This window comes from Ciona intestinalis, unplaced genomic scaffold (assembly GCF_000224145.3).
Source record: "Ciona intestinalis unplaced genomic scaffold, KH HT000068.2, whole genome shotgun sequence".
Classification (NCBI taxonomy): Eukaryota; Metazoa; Chordata; class Ascidiacea; order Phlebobranchia; family Cionidae; genus Ciona; species Ciona intestinalis.
The window spans coordinates 22271-36793 of record NW_004190390.2 but is presented as its reverse complement, the minus strand read 5'-3'; the positions used below and the strand labels follow the sequence as shown (position 1 = coordinate 36793).

Genomic DNA, 14523 nt, shown 5'->3' with positions numbered 1-14523 from the left:
TTAATTTAGACGTAAATATAGCAATAAAGCAGTTTGTTTATCAACCTATTTTCAGCAGACGGTGTACGAAATATTGTGTTTGTATTTTTAACGTTGTTAACAAACACAACCGTGACGTATCTTGGATGTAAATAATGTTTCAGGAAGAAGCAGAATATAATGTGGAACTGGTGAGAATCTAATGGTTTATTGCTTTGTATATTAAAACATGTGTTTTTTAAACTATGTATGCTATGCATGACAGTAAGCCTGAGATGTATGAATACGTTCGTTGTATAAGACGACCCCATGTTATGACAGTAGCATGAGGTGTATGTTATGCACCATATGTGCTTGTTAGCCCACATGTGTGACTTTTTATACACCAGACACATGGTGTATTCATACCCCTCATGCACACTGTTAAGTTATAACATAGGTGACAAGATAAATGATAGTAACCTATATTAAACCTCTGCAGTATGAAGAGGAAAGCCATGAACAAGGCCACACGGGGGATCCAAACTTAGATCTTGAATACGAACGTCATCGGCAATCAATGCCACAACCCGTGCAGAAATATTTGCAATATTTTCAGAAGGCCCTTAACGACCAAAACACTTACGAGATTGAGAATTACTACGAGAATGGGTGTGTGGTGTGGGGTTAATATTAAATTCCTATGTTTTGTCTTATGTTTATATAAGAACTTACAAGTTTTCTTTAAAATCAAAAGCTCATTCAATTTGTGTGACGTAGCATACAAAACTACACATATGTTATTTGTAGTATTTTTTTAAATATGCAGTGATCTGATGCCTAGTAAATCGGTTTAGCTATTGTTTAAATTTGTTTTGTTAATAATGGTATATCATGATCAAACAGATAAACGTTTATATTGAACAGATGGAATCATTTAACTGAGAAATATTACTCAAGTGAACCGTGGCCAGAAGCTGAGTCAATCATGCATATTGTGGGAAACGGTATGTATTAACATGTAATCACGTGTATGCTGGTCAGCATTTATATACAGGATTTCCTATACATTTTGATTATGCACACACAAATTTGCATACAGGATTTCCTTTGCACATCATATTTTGTTTCAATCAGTTATTTAAATACCAATTGGCAAAATCTGTATTGGTATAATGGTATGTTTATATGATATTTACATAAGATCTTCTTAGAAACTGCCATATTATAAAGACTTAGCCTTGGGTTTGTAATACAAGTTATTAGGTTATTGTTCCATCCAGATGCCTTGTTCATGATCATGTATAAGGAGTTATATTACCGACATATATATGCGAGGATACAGAGTGGGCCAACACAGGAGCAAAGGTTCAAGTCGTATTACAACTATTGTGATTTGTTCAACTATATATTGAGTAAGTGGTGTTTTATATACAAGTTAGGGACATAGATGTAAAAAATGTGGGGGGTGTATGAGATTACCTGGAACAGGGGTAACATCAAACGTTTTAGGAACCCAGTTTTACTTTAATGTTAAGTGTTTAAACAAACAAGCAGATCTAAAGTATATATATTGCGATTCACCACATTAATCTGTAAAATTCCTAATAAGTATGGGTTCATAAATGTAACCTTTATTTAGATGCCGACGGTCCAGTTCCTTTAGATCTTCCCAACCAATGGTTATGGGATATAATTGATGAGTTCATATATCAGGTAACTTATATTTAATCATTTTCAGTCCTCAATAGTCAATACTTTATTTAAGTCGTATGAGCATCTGAAATAACATTTTAGCTTTTCATTATCAACATAGATTTCCATGTAAATTATATGATTTATGACAAAATGCATCTTTAATAAAACATCTTTTTAGTTCCAAGCCTTTACTCAATATCGATGCAAACTTAGCAAGAAAACTGAAGATGAGATCGATATATTGAGGAGTAATCCTAAGGTAAGATGGAGGGTATGGTTATGTTATATATGGGTGAGGTTCTATAGCATGGTACGCTATGTGACATTTGATTTAGATTAGGAATTGGCCCATTATCCTATGAGTGTAACTGCATTTTAGAAATGTCGCCCCAGATTTTTGTTGTATTTATTAATATTTTCTTCACTGGTTTACCAAGCCTATATTTGAAACACACAGATATGGAACATACATAGTGTGTTGAATGTTCTTCATTCACTCGTTGATAAATCTAAGATAAACGAACAACTACAAGCGTATAATGATGGTTTAGATCAAGACTCCATTGCTAATGTTGCCGGTATGTTTAAATTATACTTCCTAAACTTAAAAATAGTTAATAGTTATTAAATTATGAATATTATATAGTTACTCTAATGCATGATATCATAGCATAGGCGTCAAACTTTTTTAAATGTAGGGGAGGCAGGGATAGTTATATATAAAAAAAAAGTGAACTAAACGAACTTAATTCATTTAATGTTTACTGATTAGTGCAGTGTAAAAAAATTCGGTGGGCAGGTTTGTCTACCCTGCCAACCCATCTATGCCTGGCTTAATATCAATCAAATAAAGTTTTTTTATAATTGTTGCATCTTATACGCAGGTATGTTTGGTGGGTGTTCACTTTACAAGATGCTCGGATATTTCAGTCTTATTGGTTTATTGAGACTTCATAGTTTGTTGGGAGATTACCAACACGCGTTGTCTGTTTTGGAGAATATTAATATTACTAAGCGGGTGAGATATTACTGTTACATAATTTATTAGAGAAATTTAGTTTTAAATCACCCTTTACCCAGCTGTTAGCTGTTTATACAAACAAGAAGTAAAAGTACATTGTATTCACCACATATTTTGAATTTTTGAAGTTGTTTTATGCTATTAAATATTTTTAACATACTCTTTGGTAGGAGAAAACTACTAAACAGGCAATCACAACACTCTAACCCAACTTCCATTATACAGAGTACTGTGTATTCCCGTGTGCCTGAGTGTCAGATCACAACATATTATTATGTTGGTTTTGCTTACATGATGATGCGAAAATACCAAGCAGCTATCGATACCTTCTCAAGCATATTGACATACATACAACGTACCAAGAATACAACGTTACAACGACCAAGCCAATATAAAATGGACATGGTATGTTTTATAACAAAGTATTTTTGTAAGGGCTAGAAAATTTATGAAAGGCTGAAAGTGCAGAAAATTTTGAATATATTATTGCACATAAAAAATCAATAAACTACAAAGTTACATACGTGGTAACTTATAAGCAAGCAAGAGGTGTATGAAACAAACACCAATATTTTATAACGACTGCTAACATGCTAAAAATAAATAATTTAAATTACATTCATTAATTTTTTACCCAGATAAACAAACAAACAGACCAAATGTTCGTGTTGCTTGGTTTATGTTCCACGTTATACCCGGTTCGAATCGATGAATCTTTGTCTCAATCTATGAAGGAGAAGATAGGAGCAGATAAGTGGCAGAGGATGCAGAAAGGGTGGGTTGCTTGGTGCTGTACGGTTTATTATATCATCTCAACGATCACGAATGGGTTGTACTTGTAGCACTCTCGGTGTTAGTGTGATGGAACTGTATTTAAGTCTCAAATGTGCCCCAATAAAAAAACCTCACTCTTATAAATTAGAATCTCTATCTAACAATACATCAAACCTTTAAAAATTCCTTAGAATTTTGCCAATAAATTATCTACTCTGGGAATATGTGACTACCTTTGCTGCTCTACACCTATGTTTCTATTATTTTACTATGCCATATAAACTAAAGAATCAGCTCAATATATTCCAAACATTCCTGCAGAGACAAAGCTGCGTTTGAAGAATCGTTTTCATTCGGATGTCCCAAGTTTCTTTCACCAGTTGCTCCTAACTTTGATGCCGGCCCACTCAACTCACATAAGGAACCCATGCACCATCAGTGCAAGGTAGGTGGATCGCATGTTTTAGTAGTTTTACAAGCCTTGTATATTACGTCTAGTGCCATGTTTCAGTGGTTAGGTGCTTGCATCGTAACTTAAGGATACCAGGTTCAAAGCTTGATACTAATAGGCGCGTATGTGTCCTTGAGCAAGACACATAACGGAAAACCCTGATGATGTTTTGCTGTATGGCATACAAAGTGTGAGCCATTAAAGATCACAATGCTGGTTTTACCATTTGTTTAATTGAGAGTTAAATCCCTTCACTTGACTTCCAGGTATTCCTTGAAGAAGTTGAGCAACAAGCCCACCTACCCACCATACGTAGTTACCTTAAACTTTACTCTACTATGCCTGTGGAAAAGATGGCGGTCTTCCTAGATATGGATGTTCATGATTTCACTGCTCAACTTATGTGTCTTAAGGTAGGTTGTGATGTCATAATACTTATTATTCATAAATAACAGAAGTTAAAGTTATGTACAAATACTCCTGAATGCTTTGTTCCCAAAGTGGTTGGGCACTCCTGTAGTAACTAGATACCAGGCTGCTCCCATTGCAGCTCGTTTGTGTCATTATATATTTAACTACAATTGGTACAACCCAACGGTCATGGGTTGTCCAAATTCATATATCCCATAGTTAGATATGCACTGTTGTAGTTACTTAAATAAATTTGTTCCCACAGCATAAGATGGTGAATGCACGAAGTGATAAAGAACAAGAAGGTCAACTTGAGGTCGATTTCTACATGGATGGGGTCAGTATGGTTCCGCTTAACTTTATCTTAATAAATTTCACAACATTGTTTTTTAAACATCACAACAGTTAATAAATACTGTTATAACACTTCATGTCATTTTAAATTTGTTTGCCTCAGCAAGAAGCATACCATTTGTTTGCCTCAGCAAGAAGCATGTCGAGAATATTTAGTTATTCTAATCTAATTTGTAGTTAGTTCACGCAAGTCAATGATTATTTTTGATCCGCACAGAACTAGCTGCAACTAGCCTTGAACCCATAACCTATAGGTTTGAAGCAGGTGCGCTAACCACATTATATTTTGGTCCGCACAGAACATGATCCACATCGCAGACACAAAGATACAACGAGGTTACGCCGATTATTTCATCAAACAAATTCATAAGTTTGAAGAAGTAAGTTTATCTTTATATTTCTGATGCCAATTATTTTCGACAAAAAGTAACATTTTTGTTCTGCAGTTGAACAGACACATCAAGAATCTCAAGTGATGTCATAATGATGTCATTGTTTGTTGACTATGATGTCATAGAAGATATTTGTTGTAAATAGAAATTATGTTTCAATGGTGGAAGTTGTGAAATGTAAGAAGCGGAAATTGTTTGAAATAAATTGAAACAACCTGGAACTTTTAAGTGTAATATTTGCAAGCCTTTCAGTGTCAGATATTTTACATAATACAGTCATGCAGATCCAGGCATAGCACCCCAATTAACATGACACTATAAATACCATTTATAGTAGGGTGGGAAATTTGAACATCTAGCCTCGTATTTCAAAAACCAAAATATTGGCTGATATTTTCAGTGATACCTTTAATAATTGATGAGAAATATAACCAATTGCTTTTATCACACTGGGACCATGACTTTGAGACCATATATACTTTACATAAACACACATTGATTACATTTACAATGATTACAACACATACTATATGCAAACACACCATGTATATATATATTGCACCAAGCATTAGTCAAACGATATCAACAAATTTTGGTTACGTTCGTTTCCTACATCCTGCAACAGAAATAAAATATATTGCCACAAACATCTTACAATAAATACGATACACCAAAAATGTGTAAATACATATTTTGCCCAATAACACAGACATTCACAAATTGATAAATATTTGAAGCTTCAAAACTTTTTTTTAGACTAGGGCAGGCACACTAATGGCTGTTACACAGCACTGGCCTTCCAAACAAGTTACTACATATTTACCTGTGGTTGTTGTTGTTGCTGTTGCTGTTGTGGTTGTTGTTGTTGATAGAATTGTTGTTGATCGTGCGGTAACGAATACGTCATCTGTTGATTTGTTGGTTGTGGTGTTTGTGGTGGAGCTGTTGCGATCACCTGCTGTGTGTAGTATATGTTGGGTGGTGAAGTTTATATACAAGTTTTACTATATTCAGTATGTTTTAAAAGTTCATGCAGAATTGAACAACCTTACACCTGGGGCAGTAGGAATGGGATATCAGATCAGCTTAGGGTGACATCAAGTGTTTAAGCATCCCAGATTTAAGCGTAAAAAAGCTTTACCCAATGTTAGTTGTCTATACAAACAAGTAGAGTCAAAGTATATTGCATTTACCACATTAATCAATGAAGTTGCCTATGTTTCATAGTATGTGGGGTATAACATTACAAACCTGTTGTTGTGGTATTCCACCTGTCATGTTAGGGTTGGGTAAAGTGCCAGCCATTGTTGTCATGTTGTATGTGTCTGTAATATAATGAACATTATATTGTTATTGATATACTGGTTTCAACATAAACATAACAGGCTAAATATGACAAGGTTTCTCTTTTCTTAACAATTTTAAACCAAAGCGTTTAAAAACGGGGACATCTGTGTCATATATGCAGGCTGATGTGTTTATTTTAAAACTGACAAGAAAAAATTGTGTTTTTTTTGCACATACACCAAACACTGTCAGATACCTAAAAATAACTTTCTCACCTAATTGTTGGTTGCCATGGTTACTATCCACCTGAAATACAATGACTCGCGTAAAATATAAACATGACTTATCATAAATAACATGACTCATCATAATAACCGACCTGTTGATAAGTTTGTTGATCATAAGCTTGATTTTGTTGATACGGCATTTGTTGATGTTGATAGTTGTTTGGTAGTTGTTGTGCAACGTATGGCTGACTCATGTTCTATGAGGGTTTGAGTAAAATTGGTAAGAAATAAAAATCGTATTTGTTAAGGTGAAATTGTTTGGTGTTGTGACACAGTAGCATGCTGCCTCTAGCCGAGAGGTTACTGGTTCAAGCCTCAGAACTGCTATTATTGTTGGAAAACAATCACACACAAAATTACATGTACAATTTAGACAATGCATAAGCGGGCAACGTAATCCACAAACTAGAGATACCCATACAGACTTACTTATAGATACAAGACATAACTTACTTGTTGATAATGTTGTTGGTTTGTATGTTGTGGATAATTAGAATACATGTAACCACCTCCACCTATATGTATATATACATGTATTAGCATATCAACCAAACTTTACCAACTTTATTATCAGAATATTGTTACGTCATATTGAACATTGTAATGCTAATAAACATTGTGCGTCACAACTTATCACAAAACTTACCTTGGTTGAATTCTGGTACAGCTTCAGGTTGTTGTGGTAGTTGCTGTGAATTAATAAACTTATTTATGATAAAATAAACATCATTATTACATCACAAACCATAGCTCATAAGTTTAACGAAGTATTTAGTAAAACCTAGGGCACATGTAGTCCTGGAAGTTATAATACTAAAAAACACCCAGATCTTCTAAAAGATAGACAAATAGAATTTTACTACCTGTGTATTATACCCGGCGACTAACATAGATGGTTGCATGGCTCGCTGTTGAATGAATTGTTTATGTTGTTCCAACCTAGCGTGGCGTGCTGCTTCTTGTTCTTCCATTCTTTGTAATGCCATCTGCCTTTGGTATGCGAGGTATTCCTGTTGTATTTCATATTTTATATTAGAGAAAGTAACCTAATTATGCTTGCGTGGTGGGATAATGACAGTTGGTATAACATATGCGTTCTGTTTCATGCACCTTGTGCCCGCTTACAAGTTACCATATGCATGTAACACTAGGTGTTTTATATCATTGGGATTTTTTTTTTATATTTATGGCTGACAATCTAGACAACCCTAAGGGACTGCTGGGTTGGAACAATTACTGTTAGGTGCCTTGCCAAAAGCCACACATATGCACAATGATAACGGCTTCAAGCCCCGAACCTTGTATCATTTTATCACAACGTGAGCGATCTAACCACTGAGCCTTACTCTTGTTATTACAATGACATTATTATGACACCACAAACCTGTTTCTTCTGTCTCATAAGTTCAAGTTTATGAGCCATTTGTATCTGGCGTTGTCTCTCAGCTTCCTCAGCAGCTTGTCTGACCTTACGTGCGTGGTCGGCCCGCAAGGCATCCAACGCAGCTCGTGCATCGCGTAATTGAACCAACTTATCTTGCAATGCTTCTTGTTGCACTGGAAAAGTATTACTATTAAAAGTTGAGAAAAAATAAACATATTTATCCTGGCATGGCAATAACAATCGTTTTAACACAGGTGTTCTGTGTCATACACCTCGTGCTTGCTTCTGAATTACCGTATATATGTAACTTTGTAGCAAAAAGAGGATTTCCATTTTTGGTAATATATGGATTAGGACAACTTATAAGGAACCACTGGGTTAAAGTAAAATATGTTATAAACAAGAAACTATGAAGTTAGCACTCACATCTTTTTTCTTCCAATTCATTCATTGTCTTCATAAGCAATGGATGCATGTTGTTGATGCTTTGAAACAATCCTTGTACAGCTGAATCATTCGCTATCGATCGTCCTCGCATTTTATTCGATCGCATTCGGTTGGTGAATATCTCAACACTGGTTCGAAGATTGTTGAGAAATTCCTCGTTATCATTCACCCCTCCATTCTGTAAACTCTGTAGTTCAACAGTTTCAATATTGAATGAATGGAATTATGGCCAAGTGAATGAATGAATGTAAATTATTTGTCCTCATGTGGCGGGGACAGTCATTATAACATGGGTGTTATGTTTCATACACCCAATGCTTGTTTACAACCAACAACATTTGCAGGTATATATTAATTGAGGATATTTCCCTATTTTTTCTTGTCTTTTCAGCAATTCAATATGAAACACATTTTAGTGAACAAGTGTATATATATATGGTTTTATATAACCACAGCATTCACCTCTTCTTGTTTTTGAACTTCCACTTTACTTTCTTCACTAACAACAACAACATCAGTATCTTCTATAACCTTATTACTGGTAGTAGTGGTGGTGGTGGTGGTAACCTTCTCATTGCTTTTGTTGTTCCGTTTCTGATGTAAAATTTGACATTTAGAAGTTGTTCAAACTTTATTTTTTACTAAAAGTAATTTAAAACTCAATTTTTGTAATGTTTACTGATTACTGATGAATACATTGCAGAAAATTCGGAATTGGCCGGCCTATCCTGCCAGGAGCTACCCCAGGTTTGTTGTCTAGTATAGTTATATGATAAACCATGGAAATAGTAACCTGTTTATCCTGTTCACTCTTCTTCTTCTCCCACGCTGATCGATTGAGGTAACGAGCAAGATCAGGATCCACTTCTGCATCCTGTGTTAGAATATACCATTATGACACCACTTTGTATATCATTATGAAATAACTTTACATATCTACATGACATAATCCATTCGGCTTCAATAATACAGAATATTTTACATTCTTGGTAATTTAACCTGGATGAATTTTGCCTTGTTAAACATCAACTTAAAAAAAATTCAATTGTTGCTTAAAATTTACATTTTAACAAACCTTATTCAGATACACATTATACAGACAAGCTACAACTTAAACATAACTTACCACAACATGGGGTTGGGCAGGTGGTGTTGAAGGTTTAACAACACTCCCATACACACTGTTGTTGATCTGTTCGCTCCTGATTCGATCCCTGTTGGTTTGTTCATCCATGGATAACGCGAGAGCGAGTTGTAATTCTTCCTCTTCCTTCAATGCAGCTTCATCTCGAGGTGGAGGCTCCTGGGTTGTTAGGTGGATGGAGATTTAAATGAATGTATTAATGTAACTTATTTATCGTCAGATAGCAGTCAAATGACAGTGGTTATTACATGGGCGTTCTGTTTCATACACCTTGTGCCTGCTTACAAGTTACAACCAATGTAACTTTTTAATTTATTTATTCCAGAAAGTTGCATAGGTTGTTGATATTCAATTTAAACCACATTATTATCTTATTAAAGTAGGATAACCAAAACACATTTACCTGACTTTGTTTAGCCAGCGAACTGTTAAGATATTCAGCTGGTAATTCATCATCTGCTGAACCAGATTTACTTTTCCTTTAATAAAGAAACAAACTGTCAATCAAGCATAATGACTTTACAGCACAAGAGGTATGGAATGAACCTGTTACCTATTAAGAAAATCTGTAGACTTTAATCCTAACCCTATCACCTAACTACAACTACAATAATTTGCATATTTCAATGATTGACAGCTAATATTTGCGGTAAATTAATTTCAAAATATCTTGCAAAGTCACATTCTTCATCATGACCACATATATATAGGTAGCTAACTGTAAACTAAAACCAACCGTGTAAAGAATTTCTCTATCAAAGGTTGGTGGAAATGTTAACACAGCAATTTACATCATAATAAACATATATTGTCATGAGTATAAAGTTAACTTACTTGGTCAAGCTATCATAACAACTATCACACACACGGACTTCCTTCTCAATTCCAAACTTGGGAATAATCGCTTGTTTGCTCGTACATTTGCTGCAGAAGACACCCCCGCATGCTCGACAGTGATGCTGGGGTTATGAAATACAACTTTAGTTTATAGAGGTTTTTGAACATAATCTGGGGGTCATTGTTAAAATACAGTTATACACATTAGTTAAACATAGGGGAACTTTATTGATTAATGTGGTGAATACAATATAGTTTGGCTCTGCTTGTTTGTAAAGACACTTAACAGCAGGGTAAAATTTGGGATGACATTGTAAAAAAAGTTATAAACAGTCATCAAACATAGGGAACTTTACTTATTATTGTGGCCAATACAATATAAAATTGGGTGCCAGTTTTATGATGAAAATTGCACAGTGAATTTATTGCACCCACAACTTACAAGCAATTGTAGCATAGAAATAACATTACCTTGCGTTGAATCACACCAAACTCAGCTTTACACTTCATACATTCATCTCCATCACTCCAGGTTGGTGCCTGTGTTTATTAACAACAAAGTTAAAAATCAACTAGCAGTAGGTAGGTAATAGACCAACTCAGACCAAATGCATTAGATCCTCTAAGCATGCATTATTTTAGAATTTATTTTACTGCCTATTATTATCAGTACTGATGTACCATCATATATATATATGACTTTATATTATAATGATCCAGATTCTAGAACGATCCAATTACCTTTTCTGATTTAAACATATCAGCGGTGTCTGTCATTGGTGGAAACTTGTAACCTGAAACATAAACATAACATAAAATATTTATGAAAACAATATCGAATACATAATATACACTCCATTAGTGTTCTCATTTGATAGTGAAAAAAGAATATTAACATAATTAAAAGTTAAAACCATAGAGCCACAATTTTAAAAAAAGGTTGTTAATTGCTAAAAACAGGCAATATGGGATTTAGGTGCTAAAAATATCCCATTTTTCCTCACAGTACTATATAACATACCTTCAGCTTTCATAATATTGTAAAGATCGGCTGATATTTTGTAATCCTTGCTTTGTTTGAAGCCAACACCCCATGCTTGTATCATGTCCAGTAACTTTGTCTTTATTGTTTCAGCTTTTGTTGTCTGTAAGGATATTGTTATTGAAATATACAATATGACCACAGTATGTTATTGTTATTATATTCATAGCTCATAGCCATAGACGACACATTGAATTTTTAGAATATTTTTTAAATTTTTAGTAAAACCTTGGAGTCACAACTTTACAATCAAACATTAATAAAACGAAAAAAAAAATATTAAAATGAATTCCAACCTTAACAAGATCTTTCAACTTTTCCAAATAACTCTCAGTAATGATGCATTTATGAATTTCATCTCCACAATTCTTCATCACTGTGTCCATCACCTGGGATGGTAAATTAACTTCAAATGATGAAAGCATGTGATGATGTATATATGACATATAATGGCTTTCCCTTTGCTTTTTTATTGATTGTGGACAAAATTATTGATTGTGTTTTTGTTACAAATGGTTTCAAGAAATAGGCGATTATATTAAAATTATCGTCCACAAATTTACACACATGGTAACTCATAAGCGGGCACCGGGTGTATGAAACAGAACATCTGTGTTATAACAACTGCTGTTGCCCTGCCATGTGAGGATAAATAAGTTACAATCATTGAAACAAGCAAATAATTACATGAATAGCGAATAGTTGAACATGAGGGTTTGGTTCTTCAATCACTCTCATCTTAATCAATGCTGCAGCTTCTCTAACTTTAACATCGCCCCCTCTAATCATATCACATAATTGAAGCATACTGTCCAGGTCAGGTTCTAATAGAAGGTTGCTTGTAGCTTTCTCTGGAAAGTTTAAACTTTGGTTAATGATTTGTTGGTAGCTGCCATGATGGTTTATATTTGTTGCTAGAGAATGCGGAATTAAAGTCGCTGTTATTATTGTGGGCATATTTGTCATTACAAAACACTTAGCGGCAATTGTTTCAACCCAGTGGTCACTTAGATGAGTTGTGTAAATTGTCAGCCATAGAAAATGAGCAGAAAAGAGAAAATATTATACAATTAGAGAACAAATATAGTCGTTTTTTGTGTTGTTATTTCCCAAGTCAGACTGATATAAGAGGATAAATAAATTACAACTATCTATTCAAATGTATCATAAAACAACAGACTCACCGAAGACTTTTTCAAAGTTAGATTTTGAACGAAACATTTTTCCGGTGAGTATTTGGAAATAAAAAGATTAGATTTTCACGGAACTTATGCCGTTGATTATACAACAGTTTCTTTGTTAAATAGGTAGCTAAAAACGAATTTAATTCAGATGAAATTTAATAAATACACGATGTTTTGTCTTTATAAACAAGAACAAAAGTCACCTGATCTTGACGTCATTTAAAATTCTGGCAAATTTATTATCAACAGTGATGCACAATTAAAAAATAAATTTATTATTTAAAATTAAGGGGGTATTAATTCAATTAACATTTTATTATTTTTGCAATGTGTGTAATAAACTCTTTCTCTATATACTACTCCATGGCTTGTCAAGTGCTTTACAGTAAAATTAGGGACCAGTGTTTCTGCATAGGACAACCAACTAACTAATCAATGCAGTTTAACCATAGATAGCTAAATATATCTTTAGGTATCTATGGTTTAACTAATAACACACGACAAATCGAAAAAACAAGTTTTTATTTCACTGTCAAACAAAATCTGTCGGAAGCATTTATAATGGGAAATCATGCGAAATTCTATTGAAATATCCCGAAAGTAATGATTGCAGGTTGTGTTTACAATGAAAACAGAAGATGGCAGCTATTTCATTTTAAACTAATAAAAACTTCTCAAAATATGGGCAATGCTTTAATGCTGTCATATATTTACAGATGTCTCCCTATATATCAGTTGCACATACAAGTGATGATGGCATCATGCATTATGCAGGCACAACATGTAAGTACAACTCTATATTCTAACATGGTGTAACAATACTGATAATATCAGGTAATATCATAGGCGCCAAACTTTGTAAATCGCAGGGGAGGCAGGGAAAGTAAGACGTCCATTCCTATATAAAGTCTAGCCTATTAGTTCCAATGTTTACTAATTATTGCAATCCACGAAATTCCGAAGTAGGCCTGCCCACCCTGCCACCACAGGTTTGGTGCTTATGGGTAATATACAATATGGTTCAGTTAAGACTTGGAGAAGCAAAGTATGACGACTCCTTTCCACGCTTGCTACGTCCAAATCTAAAACAAAGAAATAGTCAACATTAAAACAGATTAATTATCCAAATGTGGTGATTCGAAGTTTTTCGTGGTATTACAATACAGCATATGAGGTGGCTATAAACAACTACTACAAATTACAATGCCCACCTACTAAAGCTACAACCCATGACATGTGTTCGGTTGTATACACCTTGTGTCCGCTTACCAAGTTACCAGCTGTTCAATTTTTAGGATTGCTTTTCTGTTTGCCTGATAATTTGGATAACCTAATCTTACCACTGGGTTGGCACAGATGTGGTTACATGTCTGGCCCAAACACACAAGCCAACAATAGTGGCACTCAGTGGCAGCACCAAGCTACGAACCCTGTATTCTCTAGTTACGCAACGAGCACTCTAACCCCACCACCCTTGTTCAAACAAACCATAATTAACTTACGGTGTTCCACCAAGATACTTCCTTGCACGTTCAGCTATCGAACTACTGGATGGAGTTTTCCGCGGTGATAACGAACCTAAGTAAGATTCAGGGGCTGCAACAAAAAAGTTTTATAAAACAAACAGAATATTACATAATAATGCAAATTGCAATCGGTAAAAGCTATGACCATCAGGTTTTTTATTTTTTAACAAAGTCTTAGGTGACATTGGTAAAATGTAGTTAACACTAGTTTTCAAAACATAGGAAACGTCATTAATTAATATGGAGCAATTAGGAGCTTCTGTTTACCTGACACAACTTACCTTTATAAGCATCAGGTGTGCCAGGTGCCTGAGGTCTATTAGATG

At 34.4% G+C, this 14523-nt stretch overlaps 2 protein-coding genes and 1 long non-coding RNA gene across 4 annotated transcripts; 1 reads left to right on the top strand and 2 right to left on the bottom strand.

Moving 5' to 3' along the window:
* The first annotated feature begins 21 nt into the window (after window positions 1-21).
* Window positions 22-5280, top strand: LOC100182417 (eukaryotic translation initiation factor 3 subunit L-like). The gene is made up of 15 exons (XM_002120567.4): window positions 22-170; window positions 461-630; window positions 886-965; window positions 1242-1373; window positions 1601-1674; window positions 1835-1915; window positions 2114-2234; window positions 2541-2674; window positions 2903-3082; window positions 3316-3452; window positions 3773-3896; window positions 4169-4315; window positions 4579-4650; window positions 4967-5047; window positions 5114-5280. Exons 1-15 carry the CDS (start codon window positions 135-137, stop codon window positions 5141-5143), a joined length of 1599 nt encoding a protein of 532 aa, XP_002120603.1. The 5' UTR covers window positions 22-134; the 3' UTR covers window positions 5144-5280.
* A 167-nt stretch (window positions 5281-5447) lies between these two features.
* zf(fyve)-11 (zinc finger protein) lies at window positions 5448-12863 on the bottom strand. Of its 2 annotated transcripts, none has more exons than XM_009862934.3 (21): window positions 12672-12863; window positions 12175-12338; window positions 11784-11876; window positions 11467-11590; window positions 11187-11239; window positions 10917-10985; window positions 10443-10567; window positions 10012-10087; window positions 9591-9767; window positions 9258-9338; window positions 8927-9058; window positions 8444-8651; window positions 8018-8190; window positions 7497-7643; window positions 7280-7322; window positions 7087-7148; window positions 6726-6830; window positions 6622-6652; window positions 6311-6384; window positions 5883-6017; window positions 5448-5675 (listed from the first exon to the last, which is right to left on the bottom strand). In XM_009862934.3, the coding sequence occupies exons 1-21, from the start codon at window positions 12706-12708 to the stop codon at window positions 5628-5630; spliced, it is 2157 nt and encodes a 718-aa protein (XP_009861236.1). In that variant the 5' UTR covers window positions 12709-12863; the 3' UTR covers window positions 5448-5627.
* A 313-nt stretch (window positions 12864-13176) lies between these two features.
* On the bottom strand, window positions 13177-14523 carry LOC104266525. Its single transcript, XR_717596.2, has 3 exons — window positions 14479-14523; window positions 14174-14267; window positions 13177-13753 (listed from the first exon to the last, which is right to left on the bottom strand). It is a non-coding gene; the product is annotated as an uncharacterized LOC104266525 (long non-coding RNA).